This window comes from Felis catus, chromosome E2 (genome assembly GCF_018350175.1).
Source record: "Felis catus isolate Fca126 chromosome E2, F.catus_Fca126_mat1.0, whole genome shotgun sequence".
In the NCBI taxonomy this organism is placed as follows: Eukaryota; Metazoa; Chordata; class Mammalia; order Carnivora; family Felidae; genus Felis; species Felis catus.
Window position 1 is genome coordinate 56,267,650 of NC_058382.1, and position 19,000 is coordinate 56,286,649.

The 19,000-nt window shown below is 45.0% G+C and overlaps 1 protein-coding gene across 3 annotated transcripts in view; it reads left to right on the forward strand.

Annotated features, from left to right (window-relative positions):
* CDH13 (cadherin 13) overlaps positions 1 to 19,000 on the forward strand; it is a 1,030,795-nt gene that overhangs the window by 367,468 nt on the left and 644,327 nt on the right. For all 3 annotated transcript variants that reach the window (XM_045046894.1, XM_011290267.4, XM_003998309.5), the window contains exon 3: positions 9,587 to 9,795. In XM_045046894.1, the coding sequence (XP_044902829.1) occupies positions 9,587 to 9,795 (209 nt within the window). The remainder of the gene's footprint in view (positions 1 to 9,586; positions 9,796 to 19,000) is intronic.

Consider the following 19,000-nt stretch of genomic DNA (forward strand, 5'->3'; position numbering starts at 1 on the left):
ACGGAGGGAGGCACATTTGCACATAATTACTAGATAGCTCAGAAACTAAAGGCTATGTAAGAGACATGTGCTAGTCCTATGGAAATCAGTGAGATGGAATCTCTGTAAATATGAGACTTGGTGATTCTCAAACCTGCTGAGTCTGTGATTAATATTTCGCTGATCGGGTGACTTTGAATCGACTTCCTCAAATCTTCATGAGTTTGGGCCATCATTCTCAGTTTTGTTTGGGGAGTTTCAAATTTGCTTAGCTGTCAGGTTGCAGTTCTGCTGTTTATTCATTCAATGAACAGGGTTGAGTGTATATTGTGTCAGGCACTATGCCATATAAAGTAATTCCAATTTGAAATACAAATTCATAGTGATTATAAGTACCGTGGGATAGACGATGCACCATATTCTTTCAGAAAACAATCTGCCATGTTTTAAAGAATCTGTAACAGGAGGAAATGTAACCCTGACAGAAAAGACTGGTTTGAGAGCTAGCAGCTCAGTTTTTAGTGGTAGGCAGAAAATGCCCTGAAAGCAGATGTGGGCCCTGTCTTGTTCCAAGAGGAAACCCTTAAGGGTTTACATGGCAAAAATAGGTTTCTGCAGAAGATCACTTGACAAGATCATTCATTATGGTATCTTTGCCTCGATAGAATTGAAACTCTATTTTATCAAAGTTGGAATCAAAACATAAGATGATATTAAGACTGTGCATTCTGCACCCATCAAAGCTACAAAGACTTTGCAGGTGAAATGTATTCCAGAGCTAATCAGTCATGGGTAAGAACATGCCCACAACCTTATAGAAGCTATGCACATGTCAGTCCTGATTCCAGGCCAACAGTGGAGTACAGGATACAATTAAATGTGTTCAGGAATCAGGAGGGTAGAATGAATGAAGGCTGGGGGAGGTGCCTATTGTATCATCTAGGGATCTGGCCCAATGTGGGTAGGACTGAACATATGTTAATGAAAGTTAGATTGGCTAGAACATTTGAGAAATGAAGGAGTTCAGGGAAACCGTAGGAAATGCTTTCTGTTTCTCTCAGTTGGGCAAGTCCATAGAGCCTCTGGACTAAGCCTTATGAGCTCTTTTAAAGGAAGTTGGTACCTCTGGATGCCAGTGGGATCCTGAGGGATGTGAAAAGCAATTAGTCTTGCTCTGTATCCTGGGGAGAGTCCATCTGATGTTTCTGAATTAAGTGCTACTTCAGTTGTCAGAAAGGCACGGCTTTCCGTGTCCAGGCAAGGACTAGCAAATGAACAAATATGCAGACCTTGCTACTGGAACAACTGGATTCTGTTTTACTAATGAGGCCAGGGGTACTGGGATATCTGGTATAAGGGAGAGTAAACAATTTACGTTCTACTGGACAGAGTCATTGCCTGGTGTCAGTGGTGTGCTGGAACCAGCTGATACTTGCACTCCTAAGAGCTGGTTAAGTTTCTAGAAAATCTGCAAGCCAACTGAAGGCACATTGGTAGCTGAAATCAGCCATATTTAGAATATTTACACCACAGACATTGGCAAATGCTATGCATCAGGACTTTTCCCCTCACCAGCATAACTGCTAAAACAAAGCCACTCCCTTCTGTGTGCGACTAGAGATGGCTAGAAGCAGATTATCTGTAGACCCAATCGTATCTCTCTGTGGGGGAGATTCCTTCAGCTCCTAGGAAGACCCATTCAAAGCCCACGGGCCCACTGATCCACACACACATCCTCACTCAACCAGACAAGTAGTCTGACCACCAACTTTAAGAGGTACACATACCACTCACGTGCAGACCAATTTTCAAGTCTCTACAAATGTATACATGTATTTAGGACCATTTTCCCATTGAAGATGTGAGTGTACAGATCATAGACTGACCCCAAAACACTTATAAGAGTAGGACAAATTCCATATTTTAGTACATACCTATCTACATGAGCAGGACTGATCTATATTTTGCAGATAAATTTAAATCCATTTGCATTTTCATATTTCCTGGGATCATAATACAGCTTAATTTGCTTGCTCACACATTTCAAGATGGTAAGAAATCTATGCCTTTTGGATTTTCATCCTCAAGAACCACATTCAAAAGAAAGAAATAAAAAAGCATAAAATCAAGGTCAGGAAGATTAAGCCCCTTAATTCACGTGCCAAACTTCCCATTTCAATTGTGGTTTTGTCTCCCAGCTTAAGTTTGTCTTTTTGTGACATTTGCATTAAGCCCAGAGGACTTTTTGAGTGGAAACATGCTGAAAGCATAATTGAAACTCTGAGTGGTGCCATTTGTCTCATTTGCATTTTTCCCCCAGGTGGGGAGTTTTCACATCCCCCTTTCTTCTCCTGGGGTGTTCAAAGATTATCGCAAAGAATGATGTTGTGCAATTGATTCCAATAAATCCCCATGTACAGTATATTATATGTATATTTTTTTCTTTCCAGAAGCTATTTTAAATGCCACAGTGATAAACTATGTAAGGAAGTCCTTTGTAGGTTCATATTAGCACAGAGAGTTTATTTTCCCCCTCAGATAGAGATTTTGAGTATTTGTTCACAAGTTTAATTGTTTATTAGAATGTTTGCTTTCAATTATTTTCATGGTGTCATTCCAAGCTCTTTAGGAGGATGTTTCTGTAGAAACACATCAAAAACAAAAATAGATAGATGGGGCGCCTGGGTGGCTCGATCAGTTAAGTGTCCTGACTTGTCTCATGGTCAGTGGTTTCGAGCCCGGCATCAGGCTCTGTGCTGATAGCTCAAAGGCTGGAGCTGGCTTCGGATTCTATGTCTCCCTCTCTCTCTGCCCCTCCCCTGCTCTCTCTCTCTCTCTCTCTCTCTCTCTCTCTCTCTCTCTCAAAATAAATAAATAAATAAATAAACAAACAAACTTAAAAAAAACTATTCAGTTTTACCCTTAATATGTTTTTTGAACTCTGTGTCCCCAAACATGCACTGACTCAATCTCTATGAAAAAGTTTGAGGGGCTCCTAGGTGGCTTAGTCAGTTAAACATCTGACTCTTGGTTTTGGGTCAGGTCATGATCTCATGGTTTTGAGAGATCATGGGTTTGAGCCCCATGTTGGGCTCTGCACTAACAGTGCAGAGCCCGCTTGGTATTCTCTCTCTCCCTCTCTACCTTTCTCCTGCTCATGCTGTCTCTGCCTCTCTCAAAAATAAATAAATAAAACCTTAAAAATTTTTGTTAAAAAGTTTGAGAATCACTGGTATCTTGGTTGTGTCAGCAAAGTTAAAAAGACAACGATGCAGGGCTGAGGCTATCAGTTGCACCCTTTAATAGGGATTTTAAGGTGAGTGTGTAATCAGTGGGGCAGTAGAGTCTGTTTTTCTAGGAGGAAGAAGAAAAAAAAGTGTGGTGAACTTTTTTCTTTTTATAAAGTATTCCTCATGTATTTCAAATCTGCCATTTACCTATGGCCAGAGTTGCTGTCATTGGCGAAGTCTAGATCTGTGCCTTTTCTAAGGTTTGCATCTCTCTCAAATCTGCATTATTTATGTTAGATATATTCTTTCAACTATCAGAGGGCCTTCTGGATTATATCCAATAATCATATGGAGTTATATCAGATCCCTTGTAGATGATAAGCTTGAGTAGGGCGGGGCCAGGCGTGAGTTTGTCTAAACGAGGGATGTGCACAGAGGCATGGAGCCCTGGCCAGCATTTCGGGAGGGCTCTAGTGGCTGCAAAGACAAACGCATGTTTTCATTTGACTCCTTAGATTTCAGTTAACATTATTAGAAAGCAGGACATCTCGCACATCCAGCAGATTTTATAAATGTTACCTTCAAATAATTTTGTAAGGATAAATAAAGTGAGACACGTAGAAGAAAAATATTAGTTGAATAATAGATCATCTGTGAAAATATGGCAGAACCATGAGGCTGGGAGCCTTGAAGGAAGGGGTATATTTGCCGTGGCAGACTAGCAGAGACTAACTGTGTGGCCTTAACCTCATTCAACCTCCCCAAGTCTCAGTTTCTAGAGAGGAAGAAAAAATTACCTACCTTGCACTGGTAATGTAAGGATTCAGTGCAGTCATGAATGTGAATCTCTCAGTGTAGTGTCATGCTTTTAGGACAAATAATGCCTTAGATTGGTAGGAAGTTATCTGTACAAACAATCTATTTAAAGGATATTTAACGAAACTCTGTTGAGTCTGCTGTGGGTGGGGCCTGTAATTTTATTCCTTTGATGTCATCTTTTCCTTCACAACCTCTCACGTGAGAGAGGTTGGGCTTTGCCAAGAAAAGTAGGAGGATTCAAAGATGGGCAAGTCTGGATCAGAATCATCTGCCTCACTCCCTTGGCCCCAGCAGAGGTGCCTATAGTAACTATCTCCATGGTAACCACACTCGGCCCAGCAGGCCAGAGCATAGGTACCTGACTAGAAAGAGATGGAAAGACCCAGGAGGCAGGTGGAAAACCAGCTGGCAGCAGGAAGCTGTGCAGGAAAAAGGAAAAAGTAGCTTCCTTAATGCCCACGATTACAGGAGTAATGATGGAGTAATGATAATTCTTATTCATGGAACACTATTCTAACTGTCATGTAGGTATATATGATCATGTTGTATGCACACCATAAGAATTACAGTACCTGTGAGGGAGGTACTGTTATGTCCCACTTTATAGATGAAGTCATTGAGGTGCAAAGAAGATAGGTGGTCCACCCAAGGTCACAGGGCTGCTACACATGAACCAGGATTGGAAAAGGGCTTAGATAGCTACTGTTAAAACTGCCCTTTCTTAAGGCAAGGGAATAGCAGTTCCTGGCATGCTAGGTCCCCAACCTCCTCTCTGTGCCAAGGATGGCTGGGAAATGTGGAAACCTGGCATCTTGACAGGAAGTCCATTGTCTGAGGCCCTGGTTCTTGGCCCCAGCTGCATTAGATTCATCTGGAGAGCTTGAAAGAGATACTAGTGCCCTGTCCCCAGACCAGTTGAGTTATACCAGAATCTTGGTTGGGAGTTGAGAAGATATTGCTATTTTTTTTTTTAATGTTCCACAGGTGATTCTCATAGCCTGGAAAAAGAACCACAATCTAAAGCATCTGCTCCTGAATTGGTAAAGGTATCTAAAACAAACAAGGACCCATTTTGCAATCCTTAGCGATTTGGTAGAGCAAGCTGGGAAGAAGGCTAGACCATATTGGATGCCTGCCATGTGCCAGATCCTGAATGTGGATTTGATCCTTCAGTACACCGCTACCTGGCACTTCTGAGAAGAGTAGAGGGATGAATGAGTGGCCTTCCGGGGTCAGGATGGGGCAACTGCCCTTTTCCCTCTTATGTATCAATTCCCAGGAAATGGATGTACTGAGAGCTTGAACTGTAGTTGCAGACGGATGGACTGGGGACAGTTTCCTGCTGTCTCTGAGTGTATGCACTTGATAAAGTTAGTCTCTCTGAGGCTCAGTCTGTTTTCCTGTAAAATGGAAAACGATGCTTACAGAGTGTACGTTTTCAGTGGGACTATATTGCCCCCAGAGGGGTGGCGTGAGGGATGGGCAAAACATTGCACTTTGTGTGTGTGTGTCTGTGTGTGTGTGTGTGTGTAAGGCACAGAGGCACATACTGTAAGTAAACAGATATGCAGTATATTGGGGCCATTAAAAGTTCATGACAGTGGTGGCAATTAGGCAAACATTTCTAAAATTCTGAGGGGGGTACATAGTGAAAAAAAAGTGGAAAATACTGCTTATTGGTTAGAATTGCTGGGAGACTAAAAGAAGAGACTGAATATAGAGTCCTTGGCACAGAGCCTGGCGCTCAGATGCCACTCAATAAATGGTAGATGTTGTTACTGTCATTTGTCAAAACATTCATTGAACGTGTGCACACTGATCCTAGCTTTGGGACTATGTACAGCATCACTGGGATGATGAAGAAAGATAAGGCACCACCTGTGACTTCACCAATGAGCTAAGTCAAAGCCAAACACGGGAGACCTAGTGCTCTCATAAAGGGAAGCACACGGGTCTGGGGAACTAAGGGGACAGCATGGACATTCATTTCCTACCTGTCTCCAGTGCTGGGCTCAACCAAGACCAGAGGCAACTAGGGACCTTCTTTCTCACTTCCTGCCCTTGCCTGGAGCAGCTCCTGCTCCCAGCATGAAAGAAGTACCACCAGCCCGCCACCACTAGAGAATCACTTTGCCCCTGGAAAGCAGTTGGATTAAATGTAATCATTATTGATGGCCCCCTGTATGGAAAAGCATTCTGTTCATTGGTGGAAATAGAGTGATGAATAAAAAAATAAGATTCAGTTTCTGCTCTTGGTTTTGATGAGGAAAAGAGATATATAAAGTGGACATATTGATATAACATGATATAAAAGATCTTGTGTGCAGGAAAGTCTGGGAACACAAAGAGGGTATTTGGACAAGCGGCCTGAGCTGACTCTTGTAGAATGAGTAAGAGTTAACAGGTTAAAGAAGGCAGGAAGTAACTTTTGCTCAGAGCCATCAGTATGAGCAAAGGGTTGGGAGAATACAGGTGCACACTGGCACAGGTGTGGGTGATGAGTGAGACACGGCCTGAAGGCAGAGGCCAGGGGAGAGGCAGCTTAGCCATGAAGGACCTTGACTGCTAGTGTCATTTGGAACGGGGAGCTGTAGTTGTGTGAGACTCAGGTAGAGGCAGGTTGGTTCTATAGTGTGATAGGAGGGTCCAAAGCTTTCTTCAAGGAATAAGTCTTTATGTGGCCTTCCAGACCCCACATTTCCAGCTTATCTCCACTCTTTCTTCCTCACTCTCTCCCTTGCTGTCTCTGCACATCTCACTGGTTTATTTACAATTCCCTGAATGCCACTGGACTTTTGCACATGTTGTGGTTCTTTCTGCCTGAAATAGGTCCCCTATTACTTATAAGGTGTTGAATTCATGTCTGTTTCCCTGATTACACTGAAACTCAGGGACTGTGCCCATCTTTGCTCAACATTATAGCCCAAGCCTCTAGCATAATATAGGTTCCTAGAAAATATTTGTGGAAGGAAGTGTTGGAGGTGGGAAGGAAGAAAGAAAAGGAAAAACGTAAGGGAAGAGAAGGGAAGGGGGGAACAGAAAAGCAGAACTAGACCCCGATAAACTTCTGTATGCCTTCCCTCACCCCCAGCCTTCCCCAGAGGAGTCTGTCTTCTTGGGTCCTGCCCAGGGGACAGGACCAGAACCAGCCAGCATCCCGGCATTCTAGCAGGCCCTGTCATTTGATCAATGTGCCTCCTGTGGATGAATGCTAGTTTATAATAACAATGAATGCAACTTTCATGTGTCTCCTTCATAGTTCCCCTCCAAAAACTGAAAGCAGGTAGGCCCAATTAATCTTGGCTACCAAGACAGACGGTCAGAAGCAGTGAGCAAATGTCTGAGAACTACAGACTCAAAAAGTCTACCTGTGTGTCTGTACAAAGATGTCCCTAAATCTGCCTCGGCAGCCAGAAAATGTGCTGGAGCCCCGATGCAGAGGGTCCTCGACAGCAGACCGTGCAGCATGCTTCAGGGCTGGGCAGGAACACAGGAGCAGGATTGGACGGGATGCCCACATCCTTATATTCAAGTTATGATGGGATTTTTAAAATTGATTTACATAATCTCTACAGCCCACATGGGGCTCGAACTCATGATCCCTGAGATCAAGAGTCCTATGCTCTTCCAACTGAGCCAGCCAGGTGCCTCAGGTTCTGATGGGATTTTAGGAGGGCTGTATTTTAAAGTTCATTTGTTGGGGTGCCTGGGTGGCTCAGTCAGTTAAGCATCTGCCTTCAGCTCAGGTCACGATCTCATGGTTTGTGAGTTTGAGCCCCCAATGGGCTCTGTTCTGTGTGTGCAGAGCCTGCTTCAGATCCTCTGTCCCTCCCACTGCTTGCTCTCTCTCTCTCTCTCTCTCAAAAATAAATAACTTAAAAAAAATAAATGAAGTTTATTTATTTATTTGCCAGTGCAGAGCGTGATGTGGGCCTTGAACCCAGGAACTGTGAGATCATGACCTGAACCAAAATCAAGAGTCAGTTGCTGAACCAACTGAGCCACCCAGGTGCCCCAGGAAGGCTGTATTCTATATGAGGCTTTGTCTTTATTGAAACATATAGTTGTGCAAGAAAAATGGACCAGGGCTCAAATCTTGGTTTTGTCATTCACAAACTGTATGTGGGGGGCACCTCCTTTGCCCTCTCTGAGCCTCAGTTACCTCATCTATAAACTGGGGTCAAAAAAGCACCTCATTCATTGTGCAGATTAAATAAGATAATGTATATAAAATGCCTAACACTTAGCCTTGCGTGTGGAAAGTGTTCAGTTCACATTAGCCATTATCATTATCAGCTAATGTGGCTATTATCGCCATAAGAATTATATCCCAGAACAGAATGATCAGCTTAGTTCGTCAAATATTCATATGGCTTCAACAGTGTGCTCAAACCAAGGTAGGTGTTGTCACCAAAGACACACAAGAAAGTTCCTAGCAGCAATATGTTGAGAGCCCCAAACTGGAAGTAGCCTGATACCCATCAAGCAGAATAGAGGCGCCTGGGTGGCTCAGTTGGTTAAGCATCTGACTCTTCATTTCAGCTCAGGTCATGATCTCATAGTTTGTGGCATTGAACCCCACATTGGGCTCTGCACTGACGTGCGGAGCCTGCTTGGGATGCTCTCTCTTCCTCTGCCCCCCTTTCTCCCTGCCTCAAAATAAGTAAATAAACATTTAAAAGAGTAAAATAGATAAATTCATTATAGCCACATACTGGAACACTACACTGTGGTTTAGATTAACTGTTGTGACTCGCAGCCACATGGATGCATACCACAGCCATGATACTGAGTGGAAGAATCCAAATACAAAAGAACACAGCCTCCAAGGAGGAGGGTGGGATTTGTACTCAGGAGGGAGGGGAAGGGCTAGTATTTTGTATCTGGGCCTTGGCACTCAGGACATGGGCACACCCATGTTATGGAAATACATCAAGTTGTACATTCTAATTTCAGTGTGTTTCTGTATCTGTGTTATGCTTCAGTGAAAGGTTTGCTAAACAAACTAGGCTGCTCAGCAGAGAGCTAAGAAAACAAAAGTGGGGTGAGGAAAGAAAACAAGGAGTACAATTGTGTGCTTGCCTGTAAGAACAGCTACTTTTCCTGATCCTTCCCATACATGACTTAGCCGCTCAACTATAGGAATTTTGTTCACATCTATCCTGCCACTGAATTAATCTGGGCCAGGCACCATTGGTACAACACTAGACTAACTGGTTTTCTTGGCCTGCCTTCTTTTCTCCAAACCACTCTCTAGAACCCAGAGCCACTAGTATCTTAAAAGATCCTGTGCATCTCTGCGTCCTCAGTCCTTAGCACCTGCCTGGAACATGAAAGGTCATCAAGGATGGATCTAGAAAGAATAAAGTCCTCCGGCACAATCAGAGCCAGAGGGCTACAAGGGAGTGCCGTGGGATAAGGGGGAGCATTTGTAGATCTGGGTGGGGAGCAGTAATCCACATTTAATGGTCAGAGATATCTCCGGACTAAGCTGCCCGACCTACTCATATTCTTTCTGTTTTTGTTCATCTGTTTTTTGTTTTGTTTTGTTTCCCCAGTGACCTTCAATGACTGCAAGGGAAATAACAAGCTACACTATGAGGTCTCAAGCCCATACTTCAAGGTGAACCATGACGGCAGCTTGGTTGCTCTGAAAAACATAAGTGCAGTGGGCAAGACTCTGTTCGTCCACGCCCGGACTCCCCATGCAGAAGACATGGCAGAACTCGTGATTGTCGGAGGGAAAGACATCCAGGGCTCCTTGCAGGTAACATAGCTGTTTGGGACAAATGGGGTCCACAGAGGAAACCTGGGGTCTTTATGTCTTATTGTGGAAGATAGTTCTTTGGTTTATTACTGGCCAAGACGTTTCTGTCATTGCAAATGACAGAAACCCAACTCAAAAAACTATGGGAGGGGATATGTGAGAATTTACTGGCTAATGTGACAGATATTTGGGGGATGACTCTGCCTTCAGGCAAGGTTATGTACCTATGCCCGAATAGGACATCAGCTTCATCCTTCCCCCTTTTGTGGTTCTATTTTCCTTCTGTTGGCTTTGCTGTAGATAGTCGCATCCCTCTATGTCTTCCAGTGTAGAGGTCTCAGCAGCTCTACTGAGCTCTACTCATTTTCCCAGCCTAAAGTCACCTGAGAGAGCACCTGTTCCTGATAATGCCAACAAATTCTTGAAATCAAATCTCTCTGGTTCTCATTGGAACGCATGTCCACCCTTGAACCAATCACTGTGTCCATTGGGTAGCGATGCTCTAGTTAGCTAAGTCTGAGTCACACATCTTATCCTTTTTTTTTTTTTAATGTTTATTCATATTTTGAGAGACAGAGCATGTTTGGGGGAGGGGCAGAGAGAGAGGGGGGCACAGAATCCAAAGAAGGCTCCAGGCTCTGAACTGACAACACAGAGCCCCACGTGGGGCTCGAACTCACAGACTGTGAGATCATGACCTGAGCTGAAGCTGGACGCTTAACCGACTGAGGCCCCCCAGGGGCCCCAGAGTCACACATCTTATCTTGAAGCCAGGTGGAGTCAGCCCCACCTAAGACCTGTGAGCCCAGAGCGAAAGACAGGTAGTTACTCAAAGTAAATTAGCATCCTGTTATCTGAGGGTGGGGAATGGTGGTTGTGCAGGCAAGATCACAGTGGCCCACTAGGGTTGTATAGCAAGGCAACCATTCCTTTTGGCACTGCTCCTTTGCCATGCCCTGGTGCCCACTCCAGACACACATGGGTGCAGTTCCCTACACCTGCATGCATGCTTCCACACTTTAAGAGTGCTACAAACTGGGGGCACCTGGGTGGTTCAGTCGGTTGAGCATCTGACTCTTGATTGCGGCTCAGGTCATGGTCTCACAATTTGTGGGATCCAGCCCCACACAGGGCTCTGTGCTGACAGCGAGGAGCCTGCTTGGGATTCTCGCTCCCCCTCTCTCTTTGCTCCTCCCCTCCACTCTCCCAAAATAAACAAATAAACATAAAAAATTTAAAAAAGAGTGCTACAAACTGCCCTTTAGGCTTCCTGAGGCTTTTCACTACAAATGGACTCACCTACTCCACTTTCCTCAAGAGCTTAAAGACTCTGTGGTTTCTTGGTAGAAAGACAAGGCACACAGCAAGACAAGGCACATGCTGTGCCCCCAGCGTGGTGTGGCCAGAGTTTTCTCCTGCTTGACAGTCTGGTGTTAACCCAGTGTTTCCAAGTCTTGATTTTCTCTGCCTTTCCCCGTCTGTCACATTCCCCATAACTTTGCTGAATCTGCTAATTCTCGTCCGTGGTGGAGGGCGGCGGGTGGAGTGAACACCGATTCTACGACTGGGGAGCGGAGACCACGTAACTGGCAATGTGAGTGTTGCTTTCCTGCCAGTGCTGTCTGTGTGATCTTGAAAGAATCATAAAACTTCTTTATCTGCAGACTGGAGGGGTAAAACAGTCTGGGATGGCAAATAAGTGGCATGTGCAGTGGCCCATTCTGTCACCATCCTCCTGGCAGACATTGCTAATTATCCCTGGCTTGACCTCAGTATCTTCCCCAATGCAGTGCTTCTGGAAGCTACTATCCGTTGATCATTTAGAGATGTTTCTAGGGATGGAATATATTTGCCATCCCTGGACCGGACAAACTCCTTAATTCCCCTTCATATCTGTGAGTCTGTGCGTTAAGGGTAGATAGCAAGCTAGAAATTAATCCACAGTGTGCCACTGATATTTTCAAAGAAAATAGGATATTGATGAATACATCCAGTGTGGGAACCCACTGGCACTACGAAAGCAAGCTTGTCTCTCCCTTAGCCATGGTCATTTTCACAGCATCTCACTAACTCATGATATAAATGACTTGGCACATATCTAAAGTAACAAAATTGCGGGATATACAGCACAAAGTGCTTCTTAGGAACAAGTAAATGGCACATGGATTCACGTAAGGGGGTTTGCATGTGGGATGGGATGTGTTCAGACGGACATTGTTCATCATGGTTAGTGGCTCATCTCTGCATCCAGAAAAGACAATGTCATACTAGTTTCAAGGGGAGCAGCAAGAATTCTAGGCACTTCTTGGGACACATTCCACCTTGACAGGCTGGGGAGGCCTGGGGGTCAATGTGAAGAGACTCAGCCTTGAAGAACTGGTCTCTTGAGTCCCAGAGAGACCCTCCTCCTGGAGGCCAAGCCCCTTCAGAGCCATTTCTCATTTGCCACTGCCTGTGCACATTGTCAACAAAACCTGACTGTGATTGCCTGCTTCTTATAAAGCACGGTGGAGGCTGCCGTGCTGTTCGGTTTGCCAGACTCCAGCAGAACGGGCATTCATCTCCTGCCTCCAGTAATTTTACAAAGTTCGAAAATGGGCCTGTGAAACACCCCACATGCATCTGTAATAAAAAGCCCAAAACAATTAAAAAAGAAAAAGGATAGGAAAACAACGTAGCTAGCTAGAGAATTCCTCCAAGGAGAGCGCCATCCTTAGAGATGTTTATTTAATATCTTTGAAGCCCTACGACATGCTGCCAAGCGTCCAGCTTCTAGAGAAGGGAAGCAATGGGACCCAAGTCAGCTCAGCTCGTGGGTGGGAAGGGAAAATGAATGAGTATGTTGAAAAAGAACCGAGCCAGTGGCAGTGCTGACTGCTGCCTTGTGCCTTTAGAAAATAGAGAGGGCAGAAGAAGCTGGAAGACAGCTTGCTTGTACGTGGCCCTACTGTGTGCCAGGTGCCGCTCTCATGAACCACAAACGGTGATTCGTTAAATCTCCCCGCCACCTAGGGGGGCATGTGCTAGTGTCCTCATCTTACAGATGGGGGAAACTGAGACACAAAGAGCGTTTGCATCTTAGGTGTGTGCATCTCAGTGTGTGCTTTAGTCTCCACTGTTTTTAACTGTCGTGCCCTCCCTGTGGGGCTGCTGACTTTACCCCTTCCTACGGATGTGAGAAGTTGGCCAAGATCCCCTAGCTTGAAGCTGCCAGAAATGAGATTGTGATCTGGCCTCTCCATCCAAACATCCATTCTCTTTCCTGCCCATTCTTCAACAGAGGAGGGCATGAGTCATGGCAATACAGTAGCAATGGAAGAAACCAACAAATGGAAAGTGTGTTTGGGTGGAGGAAAAAGCCAGGATTTAGTGTTTGGGTAACTCCAAGCTTTGGAGGCCCAGAGGATGGAAATGAATTCGACCAGTCAGAAAAGGGGTGGTCGGGAAAGGACTTGGTTCAGTCAGGCTTGGGTGTGTTGAGTGCTCCTAGGCACATGGTGATAGAGATGTCCAGGAGACAATAGGGAATATGGGACTAGGTCTCAGGATATACATTTTGGGCAAGAACAGTATACTGGTAGGGCTTTGGCTTTGGTGTTGAACTTAAGTAGGTTCAAATTTCTGCACCACCACCTGTGATTGTGTGACCCTGGGCATGCCATCCAACTCTCTAACCCTCAATATCCTTATTTTGAGACAGGGGTAAGAGTAGAGCCTGCATTACAGAATCATTCTGTTGGGCACAGCACAGAGCACCAGGGGACCTATCCCAATGATGTCATCATATTGGAACCTCCAGAGAAAGGATAGGTACTGGGGGTTAAATGACCTCCCTGAGGCCAGGAGATAGAAGGCTGAGTTTACGGCAGGAGGAGAAAGTGAAGCCAAAGAAAGAAAAAGAAGGTGTGCTCAGAGAGCACAGGGTGTCCAAAACAGATGTCATATCAAAGTGGCTGATTTCACAGCATTCTGTTTTGGAAGGCAGGACTCTCTAAAATGAATGTAAGCCCAGTGAAGCCCAGCTCAGCTGCAGTCCTGGAGCTCAGATCTTTAACAACCCCATGCATCTCTCATATTTTTATACACTACCTGCGATACTGTTTCACCCAGAAAGCCTGTAGCCTAACCGTATGAAGTCCAGGTGTTAATAGCTTTAATTATCAATCCCAAGCTGTCTCTGCAATTTCAGCAGGCTTCCCAGAAGCTCCTATCTGTCTGGGCTCGTACCTGTAAGATCAGCTTAGACCTGAGAGGGAAGAAGAACATATTAGTCCCTTGTGTGTTGACAGGGGTGGCGGGATTCCAAAGGAAAGGACGAGGCTAACCATGCCTGCGAGAGTGGTTTCTAGCCTGGGGAAGGTAACAGTAACCTCCACTCACGAAAGCATGTCTGGCAGATCGTGGCTTGCCCCGCACCGAATCTGCTGTCCCTCACTGCCTGACAGTGGAGAAGGGGAAGACAGCAGAGTGCTTGGCTTGATTTTCTTATTTTTACCTTGGCTAGAAGGGCTCCAAAGGTTTCTATGGGAAAGCCCTGGTTCATCCCTTATGCGTCTTGGGTAAAGGTGTCTTCACCTGCCGTGGCAATGGGACTCATCAACCTCATTTTCACATCTGGCATTTAAAAAAAAAGCCATATCTTAATTTATTTTTTGTGACTTAAGAAATTGTAGCTTCGATGACTGTGGATGATAGCAAGGAACACTGACGTCAATTACAGAACTGGACGAAGTCAGGCTGGGAAGTAGGAACAGCAGGGAGCTTGTAGAAATTAATTCTGAATTCCAGCTTGAGGGCTAACGAGACTGTGTCTAGTCGCTTCTTCTTGAGCTGCAGGCGTTCACACTCTAAGCAGCTGTAGAATTTAGGTGCCTGTGACCTGGACGGCTGGGTGCTCACGAGCAAAAGCGCACGATGCAGCAGGAGGGAGAGTTGTGGGGGCCCACGGGCTGCGGGCTTGGATCTGCTGCTCTGCCCTGTCACACTGGGGCCGTGACTTAAGTGCAAATCTGATCACTTTACTCCTCGCTTAATGGGACCTTGCTTGCTCATCAGCCACTTGGCCACTGGAACGATATTCTGTAGTCTTCATAGATATCTGCAAAGGCCCTTCACGGTCTAGCCTGGCTGGTCTCCGCAGCCTTCCCTCAGGTCTGGTTCCCGTCATCTTTAAGTGGCTTGACCTGCTGGAATGTTTGACCTTTCAGAGCTCTCCCTGCCCCCTGTTCCAAAGGAGGGTCTCCATTGCTAACAGTGGGTTTGCTCCTTCATGGTCTTCTTCTTAGCTTGTAAAGTATGCACTTATTTCTTTGTTCAGGTGTTTAAAGTCTGGCTCCCTGTTAAGACTGCAAGCTCTCTGAAGGCAGGAATATAGTCTCTTTCCTTCCTATTTCCTTCTTCCCTCCATTCCTTTCTTCCTTTCTTCCTTCCTTCCTTCCTTCTCTCCTCATGTGTCCACGGCTCTATCCCCAGCACCCAACACAGTTCTGGACAGATAGTTAGTATTCAGTATATATCTTTTGAATAAATGCATGAGTAGAACACATGACCCCTTTCACACCACTCCCCACATGGAACTCTGGGCTCTTCGCCCTAATACCAAACCACTGTGGTTTCTTGAACTGGCCAAGTTCTCCCTTCCATTCATGTTGGCTGCTCCTCCCTCTGGATTATTCCCCGCTTTGCTATGGCCCCAGTTGCCCCATGGCCAGGACCAATTCACATGGCTAGCTCCTTCAATACTTGTGGACCGGCCAAGATCTTTAGGGCCACCACTCTGACCGCCCCCCTCTGGCTCATTATGTGTTTTTTTCCTCCATGCTCCTCATAGAACCCTGCCTGGCTCACCGCCCCTCCCACCCCCTCCCCACCCCCCGTCTTAGCACTAAATTTTAACTGCCTGGTTTATTTCTGCTGGTTCCCATCTCCGTTCTGAACTCCTGAACTCAGGGGCCTGGCTTCGGCGATGTCTTGGTGTGGTTCCCAGTGCCGCATTCCCTGCCTCGGCTCTGGTTCGCTCAGCCGTGAGATGGGTTCCTAACAGGATCAACCTCATAGAGATGTCGTGAGGATTAAGTGAGCAAATACATGCAAAGCATTTAGAACAGCGCCCAGCACAAAGTAAGTGCCATGCAAATGTCAACGATTCCTCATCACTCTGTGTCATCAGTCAGACTGTAGTAAATGCTCGGGGAGTGAGCCTAGCAAATCACGACGACACAGGCCTCCCTCCCTTCCCATTATGACCATTCTATTTGGTCTACAAGCTGGAGGGACTCAGGATGACCTGCGAACCTAAACAGTCACTGTTCTCAGTCCTCAGGTGTCCACTGTGTGTGAAGCCCTGACCAGTCTTTCGGCAGAGGGTTCTTGATTTCTGTGGGTCCACTTAATAAGCACCAACAGTCTTGGCAGCACGTAAATGCTAATTATGAACAGGGGAGCCAAGCTGGCTCGGTTGGTAGAGCGTACCACTCTTGATCTCGGGATTGCAGGTTCAAGTCCCATGCTGGGTATAGAAATCATGTTTAGAAACTAATTAAAGAAAAAAAAGGTAACGATGAACAATTTACCCTTCTTAACTAGACGTCAGTACACGGTGTTCGGTAAAGGGAAGCCGGTCTTTGAATCAAGTTGCTTAATTAAATGCAAAAAAAAAAATTATTTCCCCCCTTTTTTTGTGACTTAAAAAATCCCTCCCCAAAATAAAATGAATAGAGGAAGTGATGACAGAAACGGAAAAAGCTAAATTTAAGGCTTGTTTATCTTGATGGATCATCACCATTGTAAACACTTACGTTAAAAGACGTAAGTTCGGCTCCTAACCCGGTTTCAAGAGTCAGGATGGAAATAGTTCCAAAAAAATAAAATGAAAGGAGCAATCAGTGGAAGGGATAGCTTGAGAGAAACCGTTGTTTTTGTTTTTAAAGTTTTAAATAAAAATGAAAAATCAACTGCTGAGAATATTGCTGCTAATTCTTTCTTGACCCTGCTGGGGTTTACAACGCAAATCCATTGCCTACAGATAGTAGGCTTCCATGTGTCAAGTGCCTCCAGGAAACTGTGGTCTGGGGTCTCCCAAGCAGGGGCTGGATACCTACTGTCACTGCCTGTGCTTGTGCTCTGTGACCTTTAGCTGAGCTGTGGATGATCTTAAGGGGGACCTGAAATGACCCAAAATGGAGGGTTTTTTTAATCATGTTTATTTAGTTATTTTTTGCAGTTTTTATTTTATTTTTGAGAGGGAGAGAGGGAGGGAGAGAGAGAGAGAGCGAGAACAAGTTGGGGGCGGGGGGGCAGAGAGAGAGACGCACAAGCCGAAGCAGGCTCCAGGCTCTGAGCTGTCAGCCCAGAACCTGATACAGGGCTCAAACTCGTGAACCAAGAGATCAAGACTGAGCCAAAGTTGGAAGCTTAACCAACTGAGCCACCCAGGTGCCTCTTTTTATGTGTATTTTTTGAGAGAGAGAGTGAGAGCGAGTTGGGGAGGGGCAGAGAGAGAGGCACAGAGGATCTGAAGCAGGTTCTGCACTGACAGCAGAGAGCTGGAGGCAAGGCTCAAACTCACGAAGTGTGAGATCATGACCTGAGCTGAAGTTGGACACATAATAGGCTGAGCCACCCAGGCGCCCTGCAAAATGGAGCTCTAATCACATATATATATATATATATATATATATATATATATATATATATATATATATATTTAATTTTTAAAGATGTTTTATTCATTTTTTGAGAGAGAGAGAGAGAGAGAGAGAGAGGGAGAGAGAGACAGAGTGAGCAGGGAAGGGGCAGAGAGAGACACACAGAATCTGAAGCAGGCTCCAGGTTCTGAGCTGTCAGCACAGAGCCCAATGCAGGGCTTGAACTCACAAACTGTGAAATCATGACCCAAGCTGAAGTCAGGCACTTAACTGACTGAGCCACCCAGACATCCCCCAAATGGATCTCTAATCACATAGTTTTAAAATTTTTTTAATGTTTATTTTTTGAGAGAGAGAGGGAAAGAGAGGGGAGGGGCAGAAAGAGGCAGACAGAGGATCCAAACCAGGCTCTGCACTGATATCAGAGAGCCCAATGTGGGGCTTGCCCTCACGAACAGTGAAATCATGACCTGAGCTGAAGTCAGACAAGTGACTGAACCACCCAGATGCCCCCAGTTCTTTTTAAAAAAATATCATGCCTAGCCCTGGGCTAACGGAAGGTCTCAATCACAAATTGTTTACTCTTAGGTGAAGTACGCAGTGAGTTGCTATTACTTCTGTATATTTCTTCCCCATCTTTCCTGATCTCACACATTCTAGACAAAAATATTTTTGCACATGTGTTACTGAGATAAACTCCAGTTTTTACAAAATCTGAGCGAGCCATTTGAATCCTATTTCTCTGGGCCCTTGTAGCATCTAGCCTCCGAGGCTCCTGTCATGCGGCACAGAAGGGACTTGACTTCCATTTGTTTAAAGCATCCCTGAGAATGAGAGCCACCAGCTTATGGTAATTGCCTTGTTTCAAGATCTTATCACATTGACTGGGAGTGGCTTGGAGTCTGCCAAGCTGGTCAGTGACATCGATCTCACTCACATGAAATATGTTTTACAACCATCGCAGCAGAGAACCAATCTGTGCATTTACAGTGGCCGTAAAGTGGGGAGTTAAAGCCGTGTATACGCTCTGATTTAACACGTGTGATAACTTCAAAACTCTGTGAAGTATCCCTGTATGGCAAAAGGCTCCCCAGTTACTATTAGGAGAATTCATGTCCTTTTAACTGCCTCCAAAATTTGGGGAAATACATAGCTCAAAAATTATGATTCAGATCCAAGAATTGGGCCTAGAGTAAGGTATTAGGCTGTTACACTGTGACACATGCCTAAATTGTTCAGTTTATGATTCTTTGCTCCTGGATACTATTCAAATACAGATAAAAAGACATCCTTTGATTCATTAATTTAAGTATATAACAGATTGCTTTGTGGATCAGAACTAAGAGAACTGTATACTGAAGATTAATTTTAATCGAAATGCTTGGGGAAAAATAACCGATCCTGCAGTAAGTCTCCATCATTAAAAGCAGCTTCTTCTTGGCTTGTGAAAACAGGATTTTGTGTCATTCATCAGTGTGGTCCAACAGAAAAATAATGCGAGCCACATATGTGATCTTAAGTTTCCTTAGAGTAACACAATCATATACACACAATCAGTG